Genomic DNA, 22,087 nt, shown 5'->3' with positions numbered 1-22,087 from the left:
CCCGCCCCCAACGCCAGCACCTGGGTCCCAGGGCTGCGCCCCCTCCTAGAGCCTGACCACGACCCCCGCCCCCGCCGATGAGCTCTGATTTCCCCCCCAATCCCAAGCACCCCGCGCCCTCTCGCCACTTCCCCCGTGGTTTCAGGAAAGCGTTTGCCGAAGGTACCGGCTCCTAAGGCGGGTAAACTGAGGTAGGAGGCAACGCGTCTCCCGCCCGCGCGTGTGGGAAGCCCCCGCAGGCCCGGCGATTTACCTGGAGGAAGGCCTCGGCTGCGGCGCCCTGAACTGCTCACTGTCCCACCGCGGGGGAACCCCGGAAAACGAGTGGGAAAACGAGTGCTTCAAGACCCGCCTCGGGCCGCGCGGTGCCGCCTCACTAAACCTTAGTCGCTGCCACTGCGCATGCGCCCTTCCCGGCCCTTTCCCCGCCCTCTCAGTCGGCGGGAAAAGGAGGCGGGAGATGGCTCGTGCGCAGGTGCGTGCTAGGAGCGCGGCTCGTTAGGGCAGGCTGCTCTGCAGGGCAGGCGATCCGGCGCTCGCCTCCGCGCGGCATTCAGCGCGCAGGCGCGAGCTGGCCGCCTCACACGGAGTCGGCTTGTTAAGTGCGCACGCGCGGGAGTTTCTGGCAGAAAGCAGGCGAGCCTGGGCCGGCGCGGGGCCTTGTGGGAGGGCTTAAGGAAGTAAAATGGCGGACCTGGCGAACGAAGGTAGGGGAGGCGCCGTTGGGGCCGGCTGGCGGCCGGGGAACGGGCGGCGGGAGGACTAGGGGCCACAAGCCCTTGGGGGGAGCACCGCAGAGTGCAAGGGTTTCGTCCGCTCCAGGCTAGCGCCGTGGCGGGCCTTGCAGCCGCCCCCTATTGCGTCCCCTCAGGCCGGGCTCACCGGCCCGGCCCATCACTCCCGGCAACCCCGGCCCCTGCAGCCGTCTGGCTAGAGGAGCCGGGTGGCCATCGGGATCGCAGCCCTAAGGCCCCTCTGCGTCGCAGCCAAGCTCGGGGCTGAAGCGGGCGGGAGGCGCGGCCCCAGTGCTTCGGCCACGGATGTAAATAGACCTTAGGGCCTGGTTGTGGCCCGGAGCGCGCCACGCTCCCTCCCCGCCCCCTCGTCCTCCGCCACCCGGCATCTCCCCTTCCCCGGCCTGGCTGCCTATCTTCTAAGCCCGTGAGGCCCTCGTCCTCCGCGGGCCAGCCGCACACCGCGGACGGAGGAAGCCCAGGCCGTTTTCACCCCGTCCCCGCCCCGAACTTCGGCCCCCACTTCCCGCCAGTTCCCCTCGGATCCTTCGGGGCGCTTCGTCTCCCCCTCATTTAGGCCCCGCCGCAGGATCTGGGCCGCCGAAAACCCCGGCTGCTCTTTGGCCCTTCTTGCTGCACTTCCAGACAAGAGACCGTGCGAGTCCCTCCTCTGTGGAGCGCTGACAGCCCACCTGAGTGTTTTTGACAAGGTTACACTTCCAGATCCCCCGAGAAGGCACCATAAGGCTGATGTCTGCTTCCATCCACAGTCGTGTTGCCATCGCTGTAGCTTCAAGACTTCTGAGGCCTATTTTTAGCTCCCCCCCTTTTCTAGTTGCACAAATGCAGGCAAGCTCTCTACCTGTCTGGCTCTGATTCCCCCATTCGGTGCTCCCTGTGACTGGAGGGTTTTCCCTACCGAATTGCAGTAATGAATGAATGATGATAGGAAGTGCTTGGTCTTGTGGAGCATTTAGGGTAGTTACCAGGTGTGGTGCAAAGTCTTGACATACTGTTTTCCCTGGTAGGAGGTATAGATACTGTTAGCCCCATTCACTTGATGAGGAGACTGAGTCAACGTGGTTAAGTCGCTTATCCAAGGCGTGTCACACAGCTGGGAAGGAGCAGGGATGTGAACCAAGATGGCCTGGCTTCAGATGCCAGACCACGGGTGCTCAGTCCCTGCAGATTCTGATTCTGTGTGGTGTTGGGCGGGCGCTGGGCATCTGTACAGGAAGCAGCACAGGTTCTCTCCCTGATTCTTGGCCATTTTATTCTATTTTATTTTTTGGGACGGAGTCTAGCTCTGTCGCCAGGCTGGAGTGCAGTGGCGCCATCTCGGCTCACTGCAATCTCCGCCTCCCGGGTTCATGCCATTCTCCTGCCTCAGCCTCCCGAGTAGCTGGGATTACAGGCGCGCACCACCACACCCAGCTAATTTTTGTGTTTTTAGTACAGACGGGGTTTCACCATGTTGGCCAGGATGGTCTCCATCTCCTGACCTCGTGATCTGCCCGCCTCGGCCTCCCAAAGTGCTGGGATTACAGGCGTGAGCCACCGCACCCGGCTGCTACATCTCTTTTTTTAAGATAAAGGAGCCCATGGAGGGTTGCAGCATTCCAACTCATGAGATCTAGTTACAGAGGGACTGGGTAAGTGGGAATCAGTATGACATATTTTATGTATTTACATCCTGAGCCCACATAGTTTCTTGAACTCAGGACTCATGTCCAGCATCACATTTCGACATCTCCATTTGGATGTGTCATAGGTAAGTCTAGAGCGTTTCCAAAACAAAATCCTTATCTCCCCCACCACACCTGCCCATCCCATGGTCTTTCACCCATTGTAGTTAGTTAGGCAGGTCCATTCTTTGAATTCCTCTGGCCCCAAACCTTGAAGTCACCCCTGGTTTCCCTCTTTCTCTTACTGCACAGCTAATTCTATCATTTCTACCTTAAAATTATTCCCAAAGGGGGACCACCACTTCTCCCCACCAACACCGTCAATGCTTAGCCCCCGTTCCCTCCACCCTTACCCATCTGAAAACTTCTCAGCCCATAGTGGGCCCCAGTATGTCCCTGTCCTTCTCTCTCGCCACTCTCTGCTGCCTTGCTCTGTGCTAACTACTCTGGCTTTTTCAGTTTTCCTTGAATGTTGCATACACTCCCCGCTTTTAGCCTTTTCTCCTGCTGATTCCTCTAACTGAAACAGTTTTCCCCCAGATACCCCCATGGCTCACTTCTTCTGGTTTTTACTCATATATGTTACTTTATTAATGAGAGCTTCTCTGGCCACCTATTTCAAATTAAATCCATGTTCTCTATTCCGTTCACCCAGCTTGATTTTCCTGTATAGCTCTTAACAGTCCGGCATGCTAGATATTACATGCATGTTTGCCCCGTGTAAGCTCCATGAGGTCAGGGATTTTTATGTTATGATCACTGATTGCCCCCTTGCATCCAGAACGGTGCCTGGCACAGAGTAGGTACACAGGAAATATTGGTTGAATGAATGAATGCGTGAATGAATGAATTCACCAGTGAGGACCCTGTTGTGAGGAATACATTTGAGCACAAAGGGGAAATTATGGCTTGCCCTTTTCCAGGGGATACTGTTTCTAGCATATGCTGTCCACATGAGGTATTGGTTGTAAATGGGATAGTTGAACTGGTAAGGGCCAAAGAGAGAAATGGAATGTTTTGAACTTCACTTTTTTTCCCTAGTAAGTGCCACACTCACCTAGCACGTTGTCCCTGATGCTAGTTCTGGGATAACTGTCCTCAGGAAATCAAACCTTGGTGGACTTTGTGCCTCAGATATCCCTGCCGTCCTTTAATCAGTCATTGTGTGTTTCTTGAACACTCCATTTCTGGTTTTGGCTTGTACAGCCTGCCAGGATGTTTAATTTCTTATTCACTGTGTAAAGTGGGGCCTCCTTGCCTGTGCCTTTTGAAGCTTTAGGGGCTGCCCCATGGTCACGTGTTTGTTCTTGCTGTTTAAGCTCTAGTTAAATGCCCTCTTGGCTTCTGCCTTTCCAGACTGAGATCATAAGTTGCTCCACCCTCACACCCAGTCCCTCCTCCATCCATTTGCCATCTCTCTTCTCTGGGCCAGTCCCACCTCTGTGTCAGGCTGAGCAGCGGCTGTCCACCTGGCTGGGCATCAGTACCCCCTGGGGAACTTTCCTGAAACCGCAGATGCTCAGTCGCCACGCCCTGCAGATTCCGATTCTCTCTGGTGTTGGGTGGGTTCTGGGCCTCTGTACAGGTGGCAGCACAGGTGATTCTCATGTGCAGGCAGGGTTGAGACCCGCTGGTTTGAGTAGTAGAGGGTAGGTGTCCTCTGCTTGTATACGAGGAAATGTTTTCTGTTGTGTAAAGCATCTTGTTGGCCCTCGTCACCATGGTGAACGCCTCATGGATGGTGACAGCAACTCTCACAGCCCTTCCTGTGGTCTGGGACTTTTAAAGTCCACCTGAGTGCTTTTCCTCTCAGACAGTGTGTGTGCATGTTTCACCCTTGCATCCAGGGATAAGTCTCCCCTGCTTGGCATTTCCCCATTGATACCTCCCAGACTCATTACTCATCCTGTCTCTAGGGTTATTCTGCATTGTAGGCTGACATCAGGATTTGAAGGCAGAGTTTTGTCCCTGGCAAAGGTAAAGAAGACTGGGAAGAGAGTGAGCAAAGCACATTTGAACTCCAGGGAATCTTGGATTCTAGATCCTGACATGAAAGGCCCTGTTGGCCTGTGGACATGCGTGGTGGAAACCCGGGAGACGGTGTGAAGCAGGGCTCTCACCTTTGTGTGGTGCAGTTGACGTTTTGATCGCTCTCTTTGGCGGGAGGGGCTGTCCTGTGCGTTGCAGGATGCTTAGCAGCACGGTAGCATCCTTGGACCTACTCACTAGATGCCAGTAGCACACACCTCCCCTCACTCGCGGGGTCGTCATGACAACAGAAGAAGTCTCCTGACACAGCCCCTGGGGAGTGGGGGTGGGGAGGCTGCAGAATCGCCCCCTGGTGAGAGACTCACTGGTATCGATGGTGGGGACACAGGCTTTGGTCCTCAGAGAACTGGGTTTGTGTTTTAACTCCGCTGTCCACTCTGAGTCATTTGGGGCAAATTTCTTAATCTCTTTGAGCCCCCCCTTTCCACACCAATAAAATGGGAATCATGGTAACCACACCCACCTCGTGGTTGCTGTGAGCATTGAAGGAATGAATGCACATACATGGTTTAGCACCAGCCTCTGCTCATAGTAATAAACACTCAGGTCACTGTTTTTACTACAGTGCACTCTGCTCTGGACACATTCAGCTGAAGGGTTCAGCAAAGTCTCCATTGTGTGGGTGAACCTGCCCCACTCAGAGTTGGCCCTGGGCTGAGCCCCTGGCAGAAGACCAGCAGGGCCTGGGCTCTGGGTCCTCCTAAGTTCTGTCCTGCCTGTCACTTAGTGATTCAGGGATCCCAGCCTGAGCACTACAGACATCTGGGGCCAGGTAATTCTCTGTTGTGGGCGATTGCGCTGTGCACTGTAGGATCTTAATGAGGATCCCTGGCCTCTACCCCACTAAATGCTAATAGCACATCCCCACCAGTCATGACAGCGGAAATGTCTCCGTCCCAGTGTCCCCCTGGGGGCAGAGTTGCTTTCAGTTGAGAACTACTGATTTAAGAGCCTGACCAGGTATGAGTCGAGAGATTTTCGAGGGTGGTTTGGCTTCTCTCAGCTTGCACCTTGTTGACTTAAAACCTAGCCCCTGAGAGGGTGAGATGCAACTGAATTTTTATTGGTTAGCTAGAACTGAAATAGTTGGAACCTATCTTAAACAACTTTTGGAAAATTTCTCGTGAATTTATGATAAAAACTAATTCTGGGACTTTTGCTTAGAGCAGAATGTGTGCTTTCACCTCCACTGTGCCTCCTGCATCTGTAGCAGAAGGGGCCTGATGGTACCCAAGGGGTATCCAGGCTGCAAAATCTTTATACTCTTTGAAGAGACTTTCCATTTTGCCCAGGATCCTGCGTATAGACAGAAAAGCCCTCACTGGGCTTCTGCAAAATGTTTCAAACAAGCCTTCAGCCTGCCTCTCCGTTTACCAGAAAATGGGATTTTCCCGGCACCCTCGTGCATTCATTAGGTGTTAGGGTCAACCTGGGTCTGGTGTGTGCTCCTCCTCTGAGGTGGTCAGAGTGAGCAGAAGCAGCAGGAATGGGGTGAGCTTCAAGTGGCATTTGGAGGAGCTTGGGGTGGAGAAGGGGGGTTGAATTCTGCCCTCCTACGTGAGTTCAGACAGTGAATAGGCCTGGGTGTAGTGGGAGACGAAGGCCATTTGGGGAAAGTTGAGATGCATTTGGGGAATCTGAGAAGAGAGCGCCATTCCTCAAAACTTACCAGAGGACCACAAAACTGCCGAGATGGCTGGTATTGGCTTGGCTGGGCATTTGGTAGCTCTCCATGGTACTTTGAAGCAATCGTGAGGCAGTTGGGCTTGCATCATTATCTATTCAGGGTCTGGTGGTGATGTTTTCTTTGTTTTAGGGGGTCCTGGTGGAGCGGTGTTCTGTTTGACTCTGCCCTACGCAGTCGAGAATAACGTGGCCTGGGGCATCAGGGTAAAGCTCCTCACCACCACCTTCCACATGTCCACAGTCTGCTTCCTCCTCAGTAGTCTTGGCACTTAGAGCTGCCACACAGCACTAGCTATGGATCTCAGCCCTGGATGGGCTTCACACTTGTTTAAGGAGGTTGTCAGGGAAAATCAAAACTGCTGCCTGGGCTGCACCATTGGAGATGGTTCCAGGAGTTCTAGGGTGTCTGTGGTTTTAAAGAGCTCCACAGATGTTTAACAACATGAAGCCAGAGTTGAAAACCACAGGCAGAAGTTGCAAACTTGCCTGAAGGGCAAGCAGACATATTTAATTTGGCCCATTTAGGTTTTTGTTTGTAATTAGGAGCCAACACTTAAAATTCTGAGATTTCAGAGGGGAAAAAAATTGTATTTCTGATTTCTCTCAGAAAACAGCAACCACCCTTGGCCTGCATTCTTGCACAGCAGTGATTTTTCAGTGCTAAGGAACAGCTGCGCCTGTGGATAGATTAGATTGGATATTGTGGTCTCCGCCATGTTACTTGGGGCCTAGCCCACTTCCTTCTCTTCCAGTGCCTGTGACCTTGGTTGGTATTTGGGTTTCAATCCTATTATACAGACTCCTAGACTCTGCATTCTCTACACTTAGAGTGCTCTTTAGCTAGAACCTTAGCATAAAGCACCTCATGGTCTGTAATTTAGGATTTAGTGTCCTTGGAATGCTAGAACTCAGATAGCATATGGCAGCAGTTCTCAAAGATGGTCCGGGGCCCTGCAGTCCCCAAGACCTTTTCAAGGGGACTGCAAGTTCAAAACTATTTCATAACAACACAAAGACACTATCTGCTCTTTTTTCACTCTCATTCACTTGAAAATGGACAGTGGAGTTTTTTTCCAGAGGTTATTGGATGTGTGGTATACCAACAGATGAACTATAGAAGCAGATAAGAGAATTCAGGCCGGGCAGAGTGGCAAACACCTGCAGTCCCAGCTACTCGGGAGGCTGAGGTGGGAGGATCTCTTGAGCCTAGGAGTTCAAAGCCAGCCTGGGCAACAAAGCCCCTCTCTTTAATAAAAAAAAAAAAGAGAGAGAGAATTCAGCTATCTTCTATTAAGTCAGACGTTAAAGACATTTGTCAAAATGTAAAATAATGCCACTCTTCTCAGATTTTTTTAAATACTTATTTTTCATAAAAATATGTTATTTAACTAAACCTTTCTGGAGTTTATTATAATCTTAAGTATTTTGAAATTGTCTTAGGTTTCATTTCTAATATGGTGTCAGTAGTAGCTACATCCCACATTTCCAAAAGCTCTTGGGGATGTTCAGTCATTGACAAGCGTGGAAAGGGGTCCCAAGACCAGGAAATTTGAGAACCACTGGCATGTGCTAGCAGAGCCTCAGTGTACAGTGTGGGTTTCTCCGCTGCCTTGCCAACATCGGGAGAATTCTAAACCAGAGCTGACCAGCAGGTTCCCGTTGGCAACTTGTGGCATGGTTGGAAGCACCTGGATTGGCTGTCCTTGGTTTGTGTCTTGCCTTCTGCCCTAGAAACATGGGCAAGTTGTCTGACCTTAGCTCTTGCATCTGTAAAATGGGAACGATGATACGCAAGTCTGAGGATTGTGGTGTGAGAGAGAATATACTTCTGGTAATTGACCTACTGGAATGTGGAGATACATGTCAGTTACTTCTAGCTGTGATTCTCCTAATTGGATGCCTGAGTAGAGAGAAAGCACCCTGTGAGTTATACCAGGGTTTTTCCACCTCAGTATTCTTGACATTGGGGCTGGTGGTGGCCATCTTGTGCTTTGGAGGATGTTGGGCAGCCCCTCTAGCCTCTACTCATGTGATGCCATAGCACCCAGTCATCCCACCCGTCCACTCCCAGTCATGAGAAGATAAAAGGTCTCCAGACACTGTCCAGTGTCCCCTTAATGTCAGAATTGCCCCCACTTGAGAACCATTGGGTTATGGGATTTCATTGACACCCAAGAGACTTTGTGTTCCATAGTTATCTAACCTACTGAGGTCGTAGGAGCCTGTACACATTTAAAGCCACAGTCTGAGTGGGGAGGGAGAGAGGCGGTGAATCCCAGAAGCCAGGGTGGGGGGTCACCCTGGTTTGTGCCATCTAATCTATTGGGGATTTATTTTGGTGTATAATGTGAGTTAGAGATCCAGCTCAATTTTTTTGCCCAAGATTAATGCAAGGTTTCTTGCCCTCAGCTCAGTTGACATTTGGACTTGGGTCACTTGGTGGTAGGGCACTGTTCTGAGCCTCCTAGGATGTTGGTCAGCATCCCTGGTCTCCATCCACTAGATGCCTGTAACAGTTTCCTCCACTCCCCCACAAACATGACAGTCACAATGTCTCCAGATTTTGACCAGTGTCTCCAGGGAGATGAAGTTACTCCTGGGTGAGAACCACTGGTCATAGGATCAAAGGAACCTACCCAGGAATAAATTAATTGCCAGCTAGAGTTTAAGGCCCCTCCTCCCAACCTTATTTTTCCATTCTGGCCTTTTGGCAGCTGAGTAGGCCTCAATGGACATCATATCCCTCTTCAGGAAGAACAGTCTTTTCCTTGACCTTTAACACTGCCTCTGGTCCAGGGTGAGGACCTGACAGAATGTAAGGGCTGGGAAGAACCTTCAGGGATGCCTAAGTCCTGGCTGCACCATTTCACAGGGGCTGAAGCCCGAGGCCATGGAAGCAGGTAGGGCTGGCTAGGGCCAGTGCGCCTGTCTCCAGCCATGGAGTCTAGGAGTTCATGCTTGTCCTTCCCGGTGAGTCAATAAACTCTAGGTAATGGGCACTCGTTCACCCCTGAAAACTGACCCGCGTAGGGCACTGCATTTCGCTGTCGCTGTTTATGGTGTTCAAAGAAAGGGAGGAAATTCTAGAGACAGTAGTAGTTACTCCATACACATGTTTAGAAGGCAGGCCTTGCCTTTTGCAGTAAGTTTAAAATGCCTTTGCTAAATTAAACTCCCCCAGGTTTGCCACAGAGAATTTTGGGAACTTATTTACCCAGAATTAATTCCTGCGTTGCATCTGTGAGAGCAGAGCGTGAGTGGAAACGGTCCTTGAGAACTTGCCTTTCTCTGGGGGAGAGGGTGAGAAAACAGGCAGTTACCCTCTGCTCAGAGGAGAGAGGATGTTTTGCAGCATTGATGGTGATGGCCACTGGGTCCTAAGAGTCCAGAGCCTGGGCCCCAACCTTTACACTGGATAAATCCAGATTCGTCAGCATGGCCTGCAAGGCTGAACGTCCTGTGGGCTCCACCCAGCCCTTCCCGTTCTCCTCCCCTCCAAACATGGGCCTCCAGGCTCTTCCTTTCCTTAGAACCTTTGACTTGGGGTCCCCTCTGCCTGGGATCCCCTGCCTTCACCTGGCTCATCCCTGCTCACCCTTCATGTGTGAGCTTCAGCGAGGCCTTACCCATTCACTCACTCTCTCCCACCATCCTGTGGTATTTTCTCTGCAGCACCCAGCTCCAGAACTACCCAGTTATCTCTGCACACAGCAGGTACTTGTTTGTTTTCTCTTTCCCAGTAGAGAGCTGCGGCCTTGTCTGCCATTTCTTTCCTGTCTCCAGTGGCAAGCTCGGTGCCTAGCACAAGTCTGTGCTTGGTAGATCCTGCTGGTGAGAGCAAGGCTTGGCTGCTCGGCTCGGCCTGCCTTCAGATCCCACCTGTTTCCTGTGACCTCAGAAGGGCTCAGGCATTCCGAGCACCTGAGCGTTTGCCTTGAGTGTCCCAGGCGTCCAGGCAGCTCTTGGATCCAACCATTCCACCCCCTAAAAGGGGTCAGACTCTGACGCATTTGTCGTTGCCGGGCATTGGCAGCTGTCCTTGAATCCAAGGCCTATGCTTTAAGGTGGCATCAATATGTTTGCAATCTTCCGAGCATAATAATGCTACCAGTGCCAGTGTGGAATCATCCTGTGTGCCAACCACTTCCCCAAACACGGCATGTGCAGCATTTCATTTCATCCTTGCCGAAGCTGCCTGGGGTGAAATAACAACCCTGATATGCAAATGAAGACATTGTGCCAGAGGTACATTGTCTTATCTGGGATCCCAACCGCAAGTAAGTGGCCAGGGCAGGTTTGAACACACACAAAGACCAGAGCCCGCGCTCTCCAGTATCATCAGTTTTGCTCTGCTGCCTCAGCATAAATTCTGTAGTTCTTGGATTTCCTTCTTGTAAGCTTCTGTGTAGAGAGGAGGGGATTTCTGTTGTCTCTACTGGAACTTTCCCGAGTCTTCAGCCACTTGCATGTTGCCTCAGCTGTGTTGGTGTCACACCACCTAGTGGCGGAACAGAAAAGTGCCGTTAAAGCTGGATCCTCCATCTCTCCATGCAGTTTTTTCTTTTTTCTTTCTTTTCTTTTTTTTTTTTGGAGACAGAGTCTCACTCTGTCGCCCAGGCTGGAGTGCAGTGGTGCTATCTCAGCTCACTGCAACCTCCACCTCCCGGGTTCAAGTGATGCTTGGGTCTCAGCCTCCCGAGTAGCTGGGATTACATATCCCACCAGGCCCAGCTAATTTTTGTATTTTGGGTAGAGACACGATTTCACCATGTTGCCCAGGCTGTTCTCAAACTCCTTTCCTCAAGTGATCCACATGCCTCGGCCTCCCAACGTGCTGGGATTACAGGCATGAGCCACTGAACCCAGCCATCCATACAGTTGTAGGCAGAGTTGCTGACTTTGTATAACTTTATGGGGTTTCTGTTCAGAAGTGCAAGTTCTGCCCCCAGGGGCTTACGGTCTGGGTGGCACAGGAGTGGAAGCTTAGAAGGGTTTGGCTGCAGGGCTGATAAAGGTAGAAATAAAGAAGGCAGAATGTGGCTTGGCCCTCATGGGGTGGAGTGGGATATGAGGAGGATGTCATGGGGATGCGTCTATGATGAATGAGACTAGATATGTAAAGTACCTACCTCGGAGTCCAGTAAAGGCCTTTTAACAAATGCCTGTTGCCCCTGCAATGCTTGTTGGAAGTGTAAGTATCTGGTGGTGAGATGAGAGTGGTGGAAGTTGGCTTGGAGTTCGGTAGTTGAAGGTAATGCCAAGATGATGAGCATTCCAGAAAGAAGTACATAAAATGTAGGATATCATCAGCTCCAAAAAGTGTGTCCCCATAATCTCCATGAGACCAGTTGAAAGTTATAGAAATATATTCGAGTATTGAGAAAAGAACGGAGTCATCCAGGGTCCCACCGCCTTCCACTAGCTGGGCTGGAGAACCCGAGCATGCTATACACGGAGATCCGCAGAGGCATCACCTAGCAACTGCATGTTTGAGATCAGTTCCATTCCGTACCAAAGAATCAGTTGGAGGACAGACCTGACACGTCAGCGACAGATTTACCTTTGTGCTGTGGCACAGAACTGTTTATAATAATTTCTGAAAAAATAAATGACTTGAAGGGTTGTGATCGTGTCACCAGATTACAGGAGTTGCCACATTTTAATAGACTGTTATTTGTGTTGGCGAGATGCTTTCCATATTTTTTTCACAGGTAAGAAGATTAAGACATATCAGCCCAGGATTAAAGCTAATTTTATACAAGTACCTTGCTGACAGTTTGGTCAGGAGTTCTCAGTTGCTTTCTAGATGAGGGCACTTTCTTGGCAGGTATTGGAGTCATCAGTCAGGAGGCGAATAAACAGAAAAAGCAAAGATATTCCAGATTCTCTCCTATATGTGTTTTCCTGGGCCTACGTAGTTTCTTCTATTTAGTTTTAGCAGGAGATCCTCCATGACAGGCTGGAGACAGCCATGGGCCGGTGGGGAAGCAAAGCTTACTGTAAGGCAGGGCTGCCCTTGCTTCTTTGTAAATTATTCTCTGCAGCAGTGAGGAAAGAAAGTTTATATGGAAGAGGAGAGAGGCGGAGGCGAGAGTGTGTGTGTTGTCAGCTTAGATACTGAATACATTACGCAAAGCATTCCAGGGCCGAACATTTGACAGATGAAGACAGAAAGCAGCTTGTGTCACCATTGAGTGTGTGCCTTGGAATGTGTCTTTGATCCTTGTCTTGACAACCTTAAAGGATTGCAGTCTTGTCAGGGATCAGCCATTGGGATAATCACACACTGTGTTGGCTGAGGCAGGTGGTCATGTGACCTGTGGGAAGCCTTGCACTGACCCCGGAACTCATGACTAGCCCCCTAGTTTGGTTCGTGCTCCTCCATAGGTGCTTATCCAGAACAGCAACTGACAGCTACTTTATTCCTGCTGTCATTTCTCTAAAGGGAAGAGTGTATATGTTGTAGCTCTGAGGCCTACCTGCACAGAAAAGGTGAGAGGAAGCAAACTGGAGTCCAGGTAACTCCTCCCTTTTGCACACGTAGTTCTTGGCCAGCAGCGGAGTGGAGCGTGGCACTCAGGAGCGTGGGCCGGGGCTTCAGAGTCGGCCCACCTGGCCCGAAGACCCGGGCGCACCTCCGACAGGTCACTTGACCTGATTATCCGTTTCCTTTCCTGTGAAAGGATGTTGGTGTAAGCCACCTCCTAAGGTGGTTGTGGAGATTAGGTGACATGATGCAGATAAAACCTAACACATAAAGAAGTGCTCGAAGAACGCTGGCCACGTATATGAAACCATCACGTGTCTGGGAGACCCCATTTGTGGATGCCTTTGCTGTGCATATCATGGCAGAAACTAAGATAAGTCTAAGAGGTAAAACAGGATTCTACAACCCTTCTTCACCTGGAAGGTTGGGAAACTCACCTTTCTCCCCTGGGCCACCGCTGGGGTTCAGCCCAGCTCCTTGCTTTCTCCTTTCCTTGCTTGCAGTAGGCTGCAGAGACCTCACTCCTTTCCTTAAGTCTGGGAAGCCCCCACCACCCACCCTGTCCCAAGGGGCTCTACAGCACCCTCTCCCCTCCTTGCTGCCTCTGAAATAGACACAGAATTCATTTTGTCATCAAAGTTTTGCCACCAGTCAGTCTCTTGGCAGAAAAAATACAGATAAAACCTTTTTGAGTCCTGGTCCCTGGAGGCTGCTTGTAGATGTGCTACCAGGAAGCCTGCTATTTAACTCTCACATGTGGGCTGTTGAAACCGCCCTCCTCCTTTCACCCGCCTTACTCTTTGAAGAGGCAGTATCTGGGCCCTTTCCCTAGATAAAGATGCTGTCCACCAAATTACAGAGGTGACTTCATCAGGGTTCAGGGTGAGGGTTTTATGGACTTCGCACACACACTCCCAAGCCACCTGGGTCCCAGGTCGGTCGTTTCTGCTTTAGAGGAAGGGCCCACCTCCTCAAGCCCCCCACCTCCTCAGAGACCTACTGCCCCCTGCAAGGAGAACAGTTCCTCTAGGGTCGGGAGGAAGCCTGTATCCCACCAGGGGAAGAAACCCCCTTCCACCAGGATCCCCACCTTCATCGCAGCGATCTTTGGCTCTTTCCTCAAAAAAGCTGTCATAGGAACTGCTTCAATTTGATTGGAGTTTCCTTCCTAGGAGCTTCTACACTGACCCATGCAGGTATAAATGTGCAGACCTCAGACCCCAGGGAAGGGCGGAGGTGACCCCCCACCGCGCCACCCCCCCCCCCACCCTACCACCTCCACTTAGCTCCTCTTCCCCCAGGCTGCCCTGTTTTCCGGTCTATCCCCAAGGCGTGTCCCAAGCATTAGCACAGTACTAGGCCCACTGCATGTGCCACCCTGACCTGGTTCCTCCAGCACTCCTCACTCTGCTGCCGTGTGCTTCCCGGTCATGTGGCCAAATGCTGCTTGTCCTTCTGTCCAGACAGCCCCTCTCCCAGCAGCATTCCCTGATTCACTCCCTTCACAGCCTCACTGGGTTAGAAGCCCCAGCTCTATGTTCCCAGGGCCTGCTCTGCCTCCCCTGTGTCATCTGTTCAGATAAGGTGTGATGGGCGCTCTAGACAGACAGGGACGTGTCTCCAGAGGCCGACGCAGTGCTTAGTGCACAGTGGGTGCTGGGATGTGTGGAATTGCTGAGGGAATATTAGGATTGAATCTTTTCATCCTCTGTGCAGCTGGCAGAGTGGTTCCCAGGCTCAACTAGGTGGAACAGAGCACCCTGACAGCCATAGCCACATGAGGATGACTGGGTGGAGGTGGGGGGGCAGGGCCAAGCAGGTCTAAGGGGTTCCCAACATCTGGCAGAAGTTGGAAAGGAGAGCAGAGATGGCCAAGCTTCCTGTGCTGGGGCTGGCTTGCTTCTTAGCCTGTCTGTGCTCATCGCTGGGGCTGCAAAGACCAGGACCAGGACACCGGCCCTGTCCTGGGAAATCCCAGCTGGTCCCATTTTGCATCTGAGCCTCACAAGTGGGTTGAGGGTAGCAGGGGATGGGAGGGAGAGCCAGCACGGTGGGCCCGGATGCCAGCAGGGGCTCACTCCTTTCAGTTTCTGGCCAGGCCATCTTCCCTTGCTGTTTTCCTGGGGGACCAGGGGCAGCAGGGGACTCTCCCTGGCCTGGGTCTGTGATCGTCACAGGATCACAATTGTTGGGCTCAGGCTGGGTGCCGTCTGGGCATGTGAGCTGAGGAGGTTCGCAGGGTAGAGGATGCTAGATGGAACGAGGGTTTTGAATTCAGCAGCAGCCATGTGGGACTTGGTGCACAGTGCCCCTGAAGGCCATGGTGAGGCCAGAGAAGAAGTATGTGGTGGGCCAGAGCACTTCACGCGTTGTTTGAGGTGACTTGTGTCCAAGGAAGAGTGGCTCAGAATCTCCCCCACTTCACACACCAGTGTTGTCCACAGTGGTCCTTGAAACGTCATTCTCAGGCCTCATTGTGGATGTCCCTGGAAATGGGGGGACTCCCTAGTCAAATAACTTTGAGAAGCATCTGGTCAAATGAGTTTCTTTCCTTTCTCTCTGTTTTTGAGACAAGGTCTCACTCTGTCACCCAGCCTGGAGTGCAGTGGCACGATCATGGCTCACTGCAGCCTCTAACTCCTGGGCTCAAGCAGTCCTCCCACCTCGGCCTCCCAAGTAGCTGGGACTACAGGAGTGCGCCACCATGCCTGGCTATTCGTTTGTTTTTTGTAGAAATAGGGTCTCATTATGTTGCCCAGACAGGTCTTCAACTCCTGGGCTCAAGTGATCCTCCCTCGTCACCCTCCCAAGTGCTGGGATTACAAACATGAGCCACTGTGCCTCGTATTGGTTTTCTAATCTCTTAATATACGGATGTGTAAAGTCAATCTCCAGACAGACTGCATTTTTTACAAACTAGGTTTCAACAGGGAGCATGTTACAGGACCAAAAACAAAAAACCCAACCACTTGGTTGACAGATTCTGGGTCAAATAGTCTGCATTTGACTCCTATTTTAATATTAAAGGTCTTCATGGTGGGTCTCTAGAAATCTGCAGTGGTGATTTTCCCTTGACCTGTGAAAGAAAAGCTGGGCTAGGAATTGAAGCAGGTTGTTGAAGCCTCCCTACTTCTGGCCGCCTGTCCATTCCCCAAACTTGAGTTGGAGGTAGCGGTGTTCACACGCTGCTTCCTCACTGATATAGCCAGAATCAGCCTGGTGATAGGGAATGGTTACGAACAGCAACCCGTGTGTCTGGTGGTCAGGGGCAGTGGGGCGGTCCTGCCTGGAATGGGGCTTGTGTGTCTTGACTGTTTGCGATAGCCGTGCTGATTTGCAGTTGATCAACCTTTGGCCTGAGTAGAAATGCAGCGTGAGTAACTGACGCTCTGTGTTTTGGGTGCAGATGTGACTAAAGCTCATTTCTACATGTTAGTGCAGTGGCTGGGTCAGTCATGAATGCCAGACCTGCCATCAGCAGGGGTCCCAATGGGCCGAGATGGGCCAAGTTCATCTCCTATTGCTGTATCCTCTTGGTTCCGTTCCTCTGGAGAGCCCTGACCATGCCTCCCTAGGTCCTTGTCCTTGCGGCACGTGACATTTCATTCACCCTCTAACTGCCGGTTGAGTGCCTGTTAAGTGTGAGGCTCTGCGTTTGGCACTGAGAATACAGAGAGAAATGGAACAGACGAGGCCCCACTTTCTAGAACTTACATCTAGGGGTAGATGCTGTCACCACACACCCCTCTGGGAGTGCCAGGGCTCTACAGTGCCTGGTCACCAAGTGCAAACACGCCCCTCCCTTTCAGTCAGATGTTTTCTCCTGAAGCGTCTGCCCTCAGCTTCCTGTTCTCCACTCTTCCTGTGGCGCCCTGCACAGAATGAGGGCTTAGTAAATATTTGTGAGTATGTAGCAGCTGGTGTTGTGTAGATGAATGACAGAGAGAGGGCCTAGTTCAAACACTCATTGCAGGGTGTTGATGCGGTGTACGCTGGGTGATAGGCTGTTTCAGCTGCTGTGGCCGTGGTCTCCGCGTGCCCCGTGGCAGGATATAAGGCCTGCTCGGGAGGGAGTGCAGCAGGGCGGGCACGCCTCTCACAGTGGGAGCTTCCTGAAGGAGATGGTGTCTGTGCAGGAGTAAGCACTGGCCATGGAAAACAAGGTGAACCACGGGCTCTTGGTAGTGGGACTAAACCAAGCAGAAGTCCAGAAGTGCACCCTAAGTATGGGACGTGCAGGGACAGCGGGCTTTTCAGTGCCACCACAGTGGGAGGTGGAGGGTGAGTGGCTGGGTGTGGCCTGTCTCAAGGTGCTCAGCCTCTAGTCTGTGGGAGACACTGCAGTTTTGTTTTGTTTTGTTTTGTTTTGTTTTGAGACAGAGTTTCACTCTTGTTGCCCAGGCTAGAGTGCAATGGCACCATCTCAGCTCACTGCAACCTCTGCCTCCCAGGTTCAAGTGATTCTCCTGCCTCAGCCTCTTGAGTAGCTGGGCTTACAGGTTGCGCCACCACGCCTGGCTCAGTTTTTGTATTTTTAGTAGAGAAGGGGTTTCTCCATGTTGATCAGGCTGGTCTCGAACTCCCGACCTCAGGTGATCCTCCCGCCTCGGCCTCCCAAAATGCTGGGATTACAGGCATGAGCCACTGTGCCCGGCCGACACTGCAGTTTTTTGTTTTGTTTTGTTTTGTTTTGAGATGGAATCTCGCTCTGTCACCCAGGCTGGAGTGCAGTGGCGCAACCTTGGCTCACTGCAAGCTCAGCCTCCCGAGTTGCTGGGACTACAGGCACCCGCCACCACGCCTGGCTAATTTTTTGTATTTTTAGTAGAGACAGGGTTTCACCGTGTTAGCCAGGATGGTCTCAATCTCCTGACCTCGTGATCCCCCCACCTCGGCCTCCCAAAGTGCTGGGATTACAGGCGTGAGCCACCGCGCCCAGCCAACACTGCAGTTTTAAGTGTGTGTTTCATGATAGTGCTTCTGGCTGCTCTGTGGAGGCCAGATATAAGGGAGTGAGAGTAGAGGCAGAGAAGGAAAGGAGGGCTGAATGGTGGCAGGGGTGGGTACAGGAACAAGAGATGGGAGGCAATTGTGGAGGATCTGATTGGACTCCACCCTGGCTTTCTGTTCTCTGGGTGGCTCCTTTCAGAGCTTGACCCTCACGTCCCCTTCCATAGCCTCCCTCTGTCTCCAGCTGGGTCACATGTCCAGGCACAGGACAGGGTTGTTGCTCCATCAGAGGGGCCCTCTCCTGGCCCATGGCCCTCAGCCCTGCCGTGTGTCCAGAAGGCTCCGGGCAGCACCTTGGCACCACAGCCTGCCCAGGCCTCCCATAGTTACTCAAATAGCTGCAGTCCCTTCCGTGCACCTGCAGATCCACCGACACGGTTCTCAACACCAGCGTGCACTCCTCTCCCATCCAAATGGTTCTCTCTCTTCTAGCCCTTCCTTACTAGCCTGGCACCAAGTGTCTTCGCCTTACATTTTCACTAATGAAGTGAAACACTTCATGAAGTGTTTGTTGAATCCATACAGTGTGCCAAGTACTGTTCTCAGGCCATGGGGTACCCAGGGGAACAAAGCAGTCTCGGATCTTATGGAGTTTATATCTTAATGGGTGAGACAGACCATAAACCCATCAATATGGAGTGGATCAAGCAGTGACACTTGCTGTGAAGAGAAAGAAAGCATCTTAGCGTCACTTTGAAGCCTGTCCAAGGTCTCTTCCACAGATGCTGGAGTGCAGCATGTGTGTAATTCAGTCTGCAGTGGCTGGACCGCGCCTCTCTCAGGCCAGAGTCTGTTAGCGACAAGCGGCAGAAATCGAGCTCAAACTGGCTTAAGCAAAAATCAGCACTGATTGGCTTCACTGAAAAGTCTGGGGGCAGAGTTAGCTTTGGGCCAAGCTTGACTCAGGGCCGAACACAGGCCAGATTTAGTCTTCCCCCTCCCTCTGTGACTCTGCTACCCTCTGGTTGGCTCTGGTCCAAGGCCCCTCTCGGTGACATGGGATTGCTGGCAGCCTCAGGGTCATTCACCAGCAGCTCAGCAGCCCCAGGATCTCCAGCGAAAGGCCTGGCCTTGTTCATGTGCCATGTGTTAGACGATGCATGCGGGACTCTTCTTGTCAGGCCTGGAGCTGGGGCTGAGCTTGGCTCCATCTGAACTGGGGGACAGGGGGACGAGGGGTGGGTAGCTCCCTAAAGAAAATGGGGTTGGAGAGTGCCAAGCTGGCTCAAACCCTGGCTCCTTCCTGTGCATCTTGTCACCTGGCAGCTGGCAGGGAGGCAAATGCAGAGGTCAGGGCTGGGCTTGTGGGGTACAGGCGTGGCACCGGAAGACCTCTAGGATCCTGGTGGCACACATGGTGTGGATACGCTGCTGCTCTGTCCCAGAGTCCCCCAGCATTCCTTTGACATCATTTATTGCCTGGCATAGGTGCATTCATTCACGTTTGTCAAGCAGCACCTGTGTGCTGTGTTGGCAAGAAGTCTGCTTAGGGAAACCTGGAAGTCTGGTTGGAGACCCCTCTGACCTCCCCTGCTCCCTTGTAGCCCCTGGGTCTCACGCACGCCACTCACTCCAGTGTTTGCCTTGGCTGTACACGGTGAATCAGACCCTGGTGTGCCGAGGCTTCGGGGAGCATGGTGGGGGGAATGTCACCATCAGTGGGCTGCCTGGCTGTGGACTGATGCCCCAAGGTCAAGACCAGAGTCTGTCCTGCGTCTGCAGGAGTGGGATGGTGTCTGTTTGGTCATCTTGGTGCTGTCCCTTTCTCTCCACCTCAGTCACTACCCACCTGGTCTCCCCACAGCCACTCTCACTCCCTTCCCCAAACTCTTTGCTTTCAACCTAAACCAACCCCAGGTATCCCCTTGCCTTTTATGACATTTCCCCAGCAAGTCAGCATGCCCACCGCCTGCCCCTGGCCCCATCACCCCGCAAGCTGTGACTTCAAGCTGCTGCTGCTCTCCCTTCCAGCTCTTCTTGAGACCCCAGCACAGCCCCCTCTTCTCAGGGACCTCCCCTGGACTCCAGAGCAGACCAGGTCAATGCCCAAGCAGAGGGCCTTCGTCGTGATCATGGGCAGCGCATGCTTCCTGGGTAATGTCTGGCTCCCCACGACCGGGGTCGGGGGGCCTGCGAAAGCAGGGCTCTTCCCAAATCCTGCTCACCACGGAGGCACCAGTGCGCAGCCCGCAGCCCACAGCAGGCATTCACCAGAGTCACAGCTGCTCTTGCTTGGCCTCCACGCTGGGCCCTCAGTGCCCTGAATGGTGAAAGAGGCCCTGGGAGCACCCCCAGAGTTCATCAGAGTGCATGCAGGCCCAAGGCCATGAGGCAGGTGTGGTCTGCGCCTCCTCGTGGGGTCGAGGCAGTCCTCATCTGTGCTTCCTGTGCGGGCAGCAGGGCCTCCTGGGCTGCCACCCACTCCGGGGCTGAGTGGCACAGGGCTGTGGATCTGGCTGCCCCTGGGTAGGAGACAGATGGTGTTGCGTGGGCATTACAGGCCGCCTTGCTCTTGTCCCATCAAGTGACAGAACACCCCAGAGCGTTTCTTCCTTCAGCCGCTGTGCAAGATGGACTCTCAGGCCTCTAGCAACTCCAGACATCCTTTCCTCCCAACCAGCACTCACTTAGAGATCCAGGTTGAGCGTTAGGATTCTTCTACCAGAACTGTCTGCAAACAGCACGAGCAACGTGGCCCTTTTTTTTGCCCTCTGGCCTGTAAACTTTAAAAAGGTAAATTAGTCTCTAACATTTGCAACTCAGGAGGTGCCACATTCCTGCAAGGTCACGGTTCATGGCGCCAAATAGCACTGCCACACTCTCCGCTGCTCTCCCATTCCCATTTACACGCCCGCTCTCAGTGAGTCTTGAAAACTCCTTATTGATGATAAATGCATACAGCAGAGGGCACACGTCACATCATTCTGGGTGCATTTCACAAACCCAGCACACCTGTGCCTCCAGGCATCCGAGTCAAGACGCTGTTCTAAGCGATTTGATGTTCTCTGGAGTTACTAGTTTCATTTATATATATGTTTAACATATTACAAACAAGTGTAGCTTTGTTTACTGTATGCATATAGTGTTGGGGGGAAAAAAACTAATTTTTCTTTTTGCAGAAAAGCCTGCCATTGCTCCGCCCGTCTTTGTGTTTCAGAAGGATAAAGGACAAAAGGTAAGGGGCCGGTACGTTCTCTCTTCACTTCGTTGCTCTAATTTGTTCTCTCTTTACTGAGAGTCTCTTTTCCAGGTCGCATTGCCAAGGCCACTTCTGCCCACAGACGGGGAGACCTAAGCAGAGGCCTTTCACTTTCACGTTGAGCTTGGAGGGAAAAGGCTTGGTGGCTTTAGGTTACCGTGGAGAGAGGTTAGGATGGGTCTGTTGTGGAAAGGGCTCAGAGAGTACAGTTTGTTGAAACAGTATTAGAAAGCTTCTTCCTAATTCCTGATGATTTGTTTGAGAAATGCCACTGTACCTTAGGAAAACCAACAGCAGAGGGACAGTAGGGGGCAAAGGGAGGAAGGAAGGTGGGGAGGGAGTCAGGGAGGGAGTCAGGGAGGGAGGGAGGGAAAGGAGGAGAGCAATGGTGGTTACAGGGGAAACAAGACCTTTAAGGCTGGATTTATTGGCCCTAACGAACTTGGCGTACGTGCATTTAGAGTAATTGTTCATTTGTTTGCATTATATATTTATCCCCTGTGTCCATGAGGCTGCTTCTCCCTTGGATTCAGGGTGTCTGGGTCGCAGTGTGGTTGGAAGTACCTCGCCTGATTCATGGCGATGAGCTGGCAGCCTGTGGAAGGTCTGATTGGTGTGGCAGCAGGGTTCTGTGATAAGACAACGATGGATGCTATTTACCTTGAAGCCATCGGCTTCTCTCCCTGACAGATCGGTGTGGATGGTCAGAGTTTTGTCAGAAGTTAGTTGGTGCTGTGTGGCAGTGACTCCTCAGCTTGCATGGGGACCCTCACTGTTTATCCAGAAATAACGTGTGGTCCCTCCCCACTGATGCCCAGTGACAGCACTTCCTACCTCATACCCGCTGCAACAGTCCCACTGATGCCCAGCGACGGCACTCCCCACCTCATACCCGCTGCAGCAGTCCCACTGATGCCCAGCGGCGGCACTCCCCACCTCATACCCGCTGCAGCAGTCCCACTGATGCCCAGCGGCGGCACTCCCCACCTCATACCCGCTGCAGCAGTCCCACTGATGCCCAGCGGCGGCACTCCCCACCTTATACCCGTTGCAACATTTTAGAGTGACCAAGTGTTGTGCTGAATTCGGTGCATTTTGAGGATGTCTGCATCTTGTTGGTAATAACAGGATTTGAGAATCTCATCAACTCCATTCTCCTGTGGCTTCTGTCCCCTCACAGGTGACCGGCTCCCAGGCTGGAAGCCGCTCTCATGATCTGGGACTCACAGCTGCTGGT

At 52.4% G+C, this 22,087-nt stretch overlaps 1 protein-coding gene across 6 annotated transcripts in view; it reads left to right on the top strand.

The window, feature by feature from the left end:
- The first annotated feature begins 462 nt into the window (after positions 1–462).
- The window catches only part of RANBP3 (RAN binding protein 3), a 62,317-nt gene continuing 40,692 nt past the window's right edge, over positions 463–22,087 (top strand). For 2 of the 6 annotated variants that reach the window (XM_003819318.5, XM_008972657.4), the window contains exons 1-2: positions 558–707; positions 20,771–20,826. In XM_003819318.5, coding sequence (XP_003819366.1) covers positions 686–707; positions 20,771–20,826 — 78 coding nt within the window. In that variant the 5' untranslated portion in view covers positions 558–685. Of the gene's footprint in view, positions 708–20,770; positions 20,827–22,087 lie in introns of all 6 variants that reach the window. The other 4 variants (XM_055104059.2, XM_034945950.3, XM_003819317.5 and 1 more) reach the window with 3 other exon arrangements.

This window comes from Pan paniscus, chromosome 20 (genome assembly GCF_029289425.2).
Source record: "Pan paniscus chromosome 20, NHGRI_mPanPan1-v2.0_pri, whole genome shotgun sequence".
Lineage (NCBI taxonomy): Eukaryota > Metazoa > Chordata > Mammalia > Primates > Hominidae > Pan > Pan paniscus.
The sequence above is the reverse complement of the archived record's forward strand: the minus strand, read 5'-3'. Positions and strand labels throughout refer to the sequence as shown.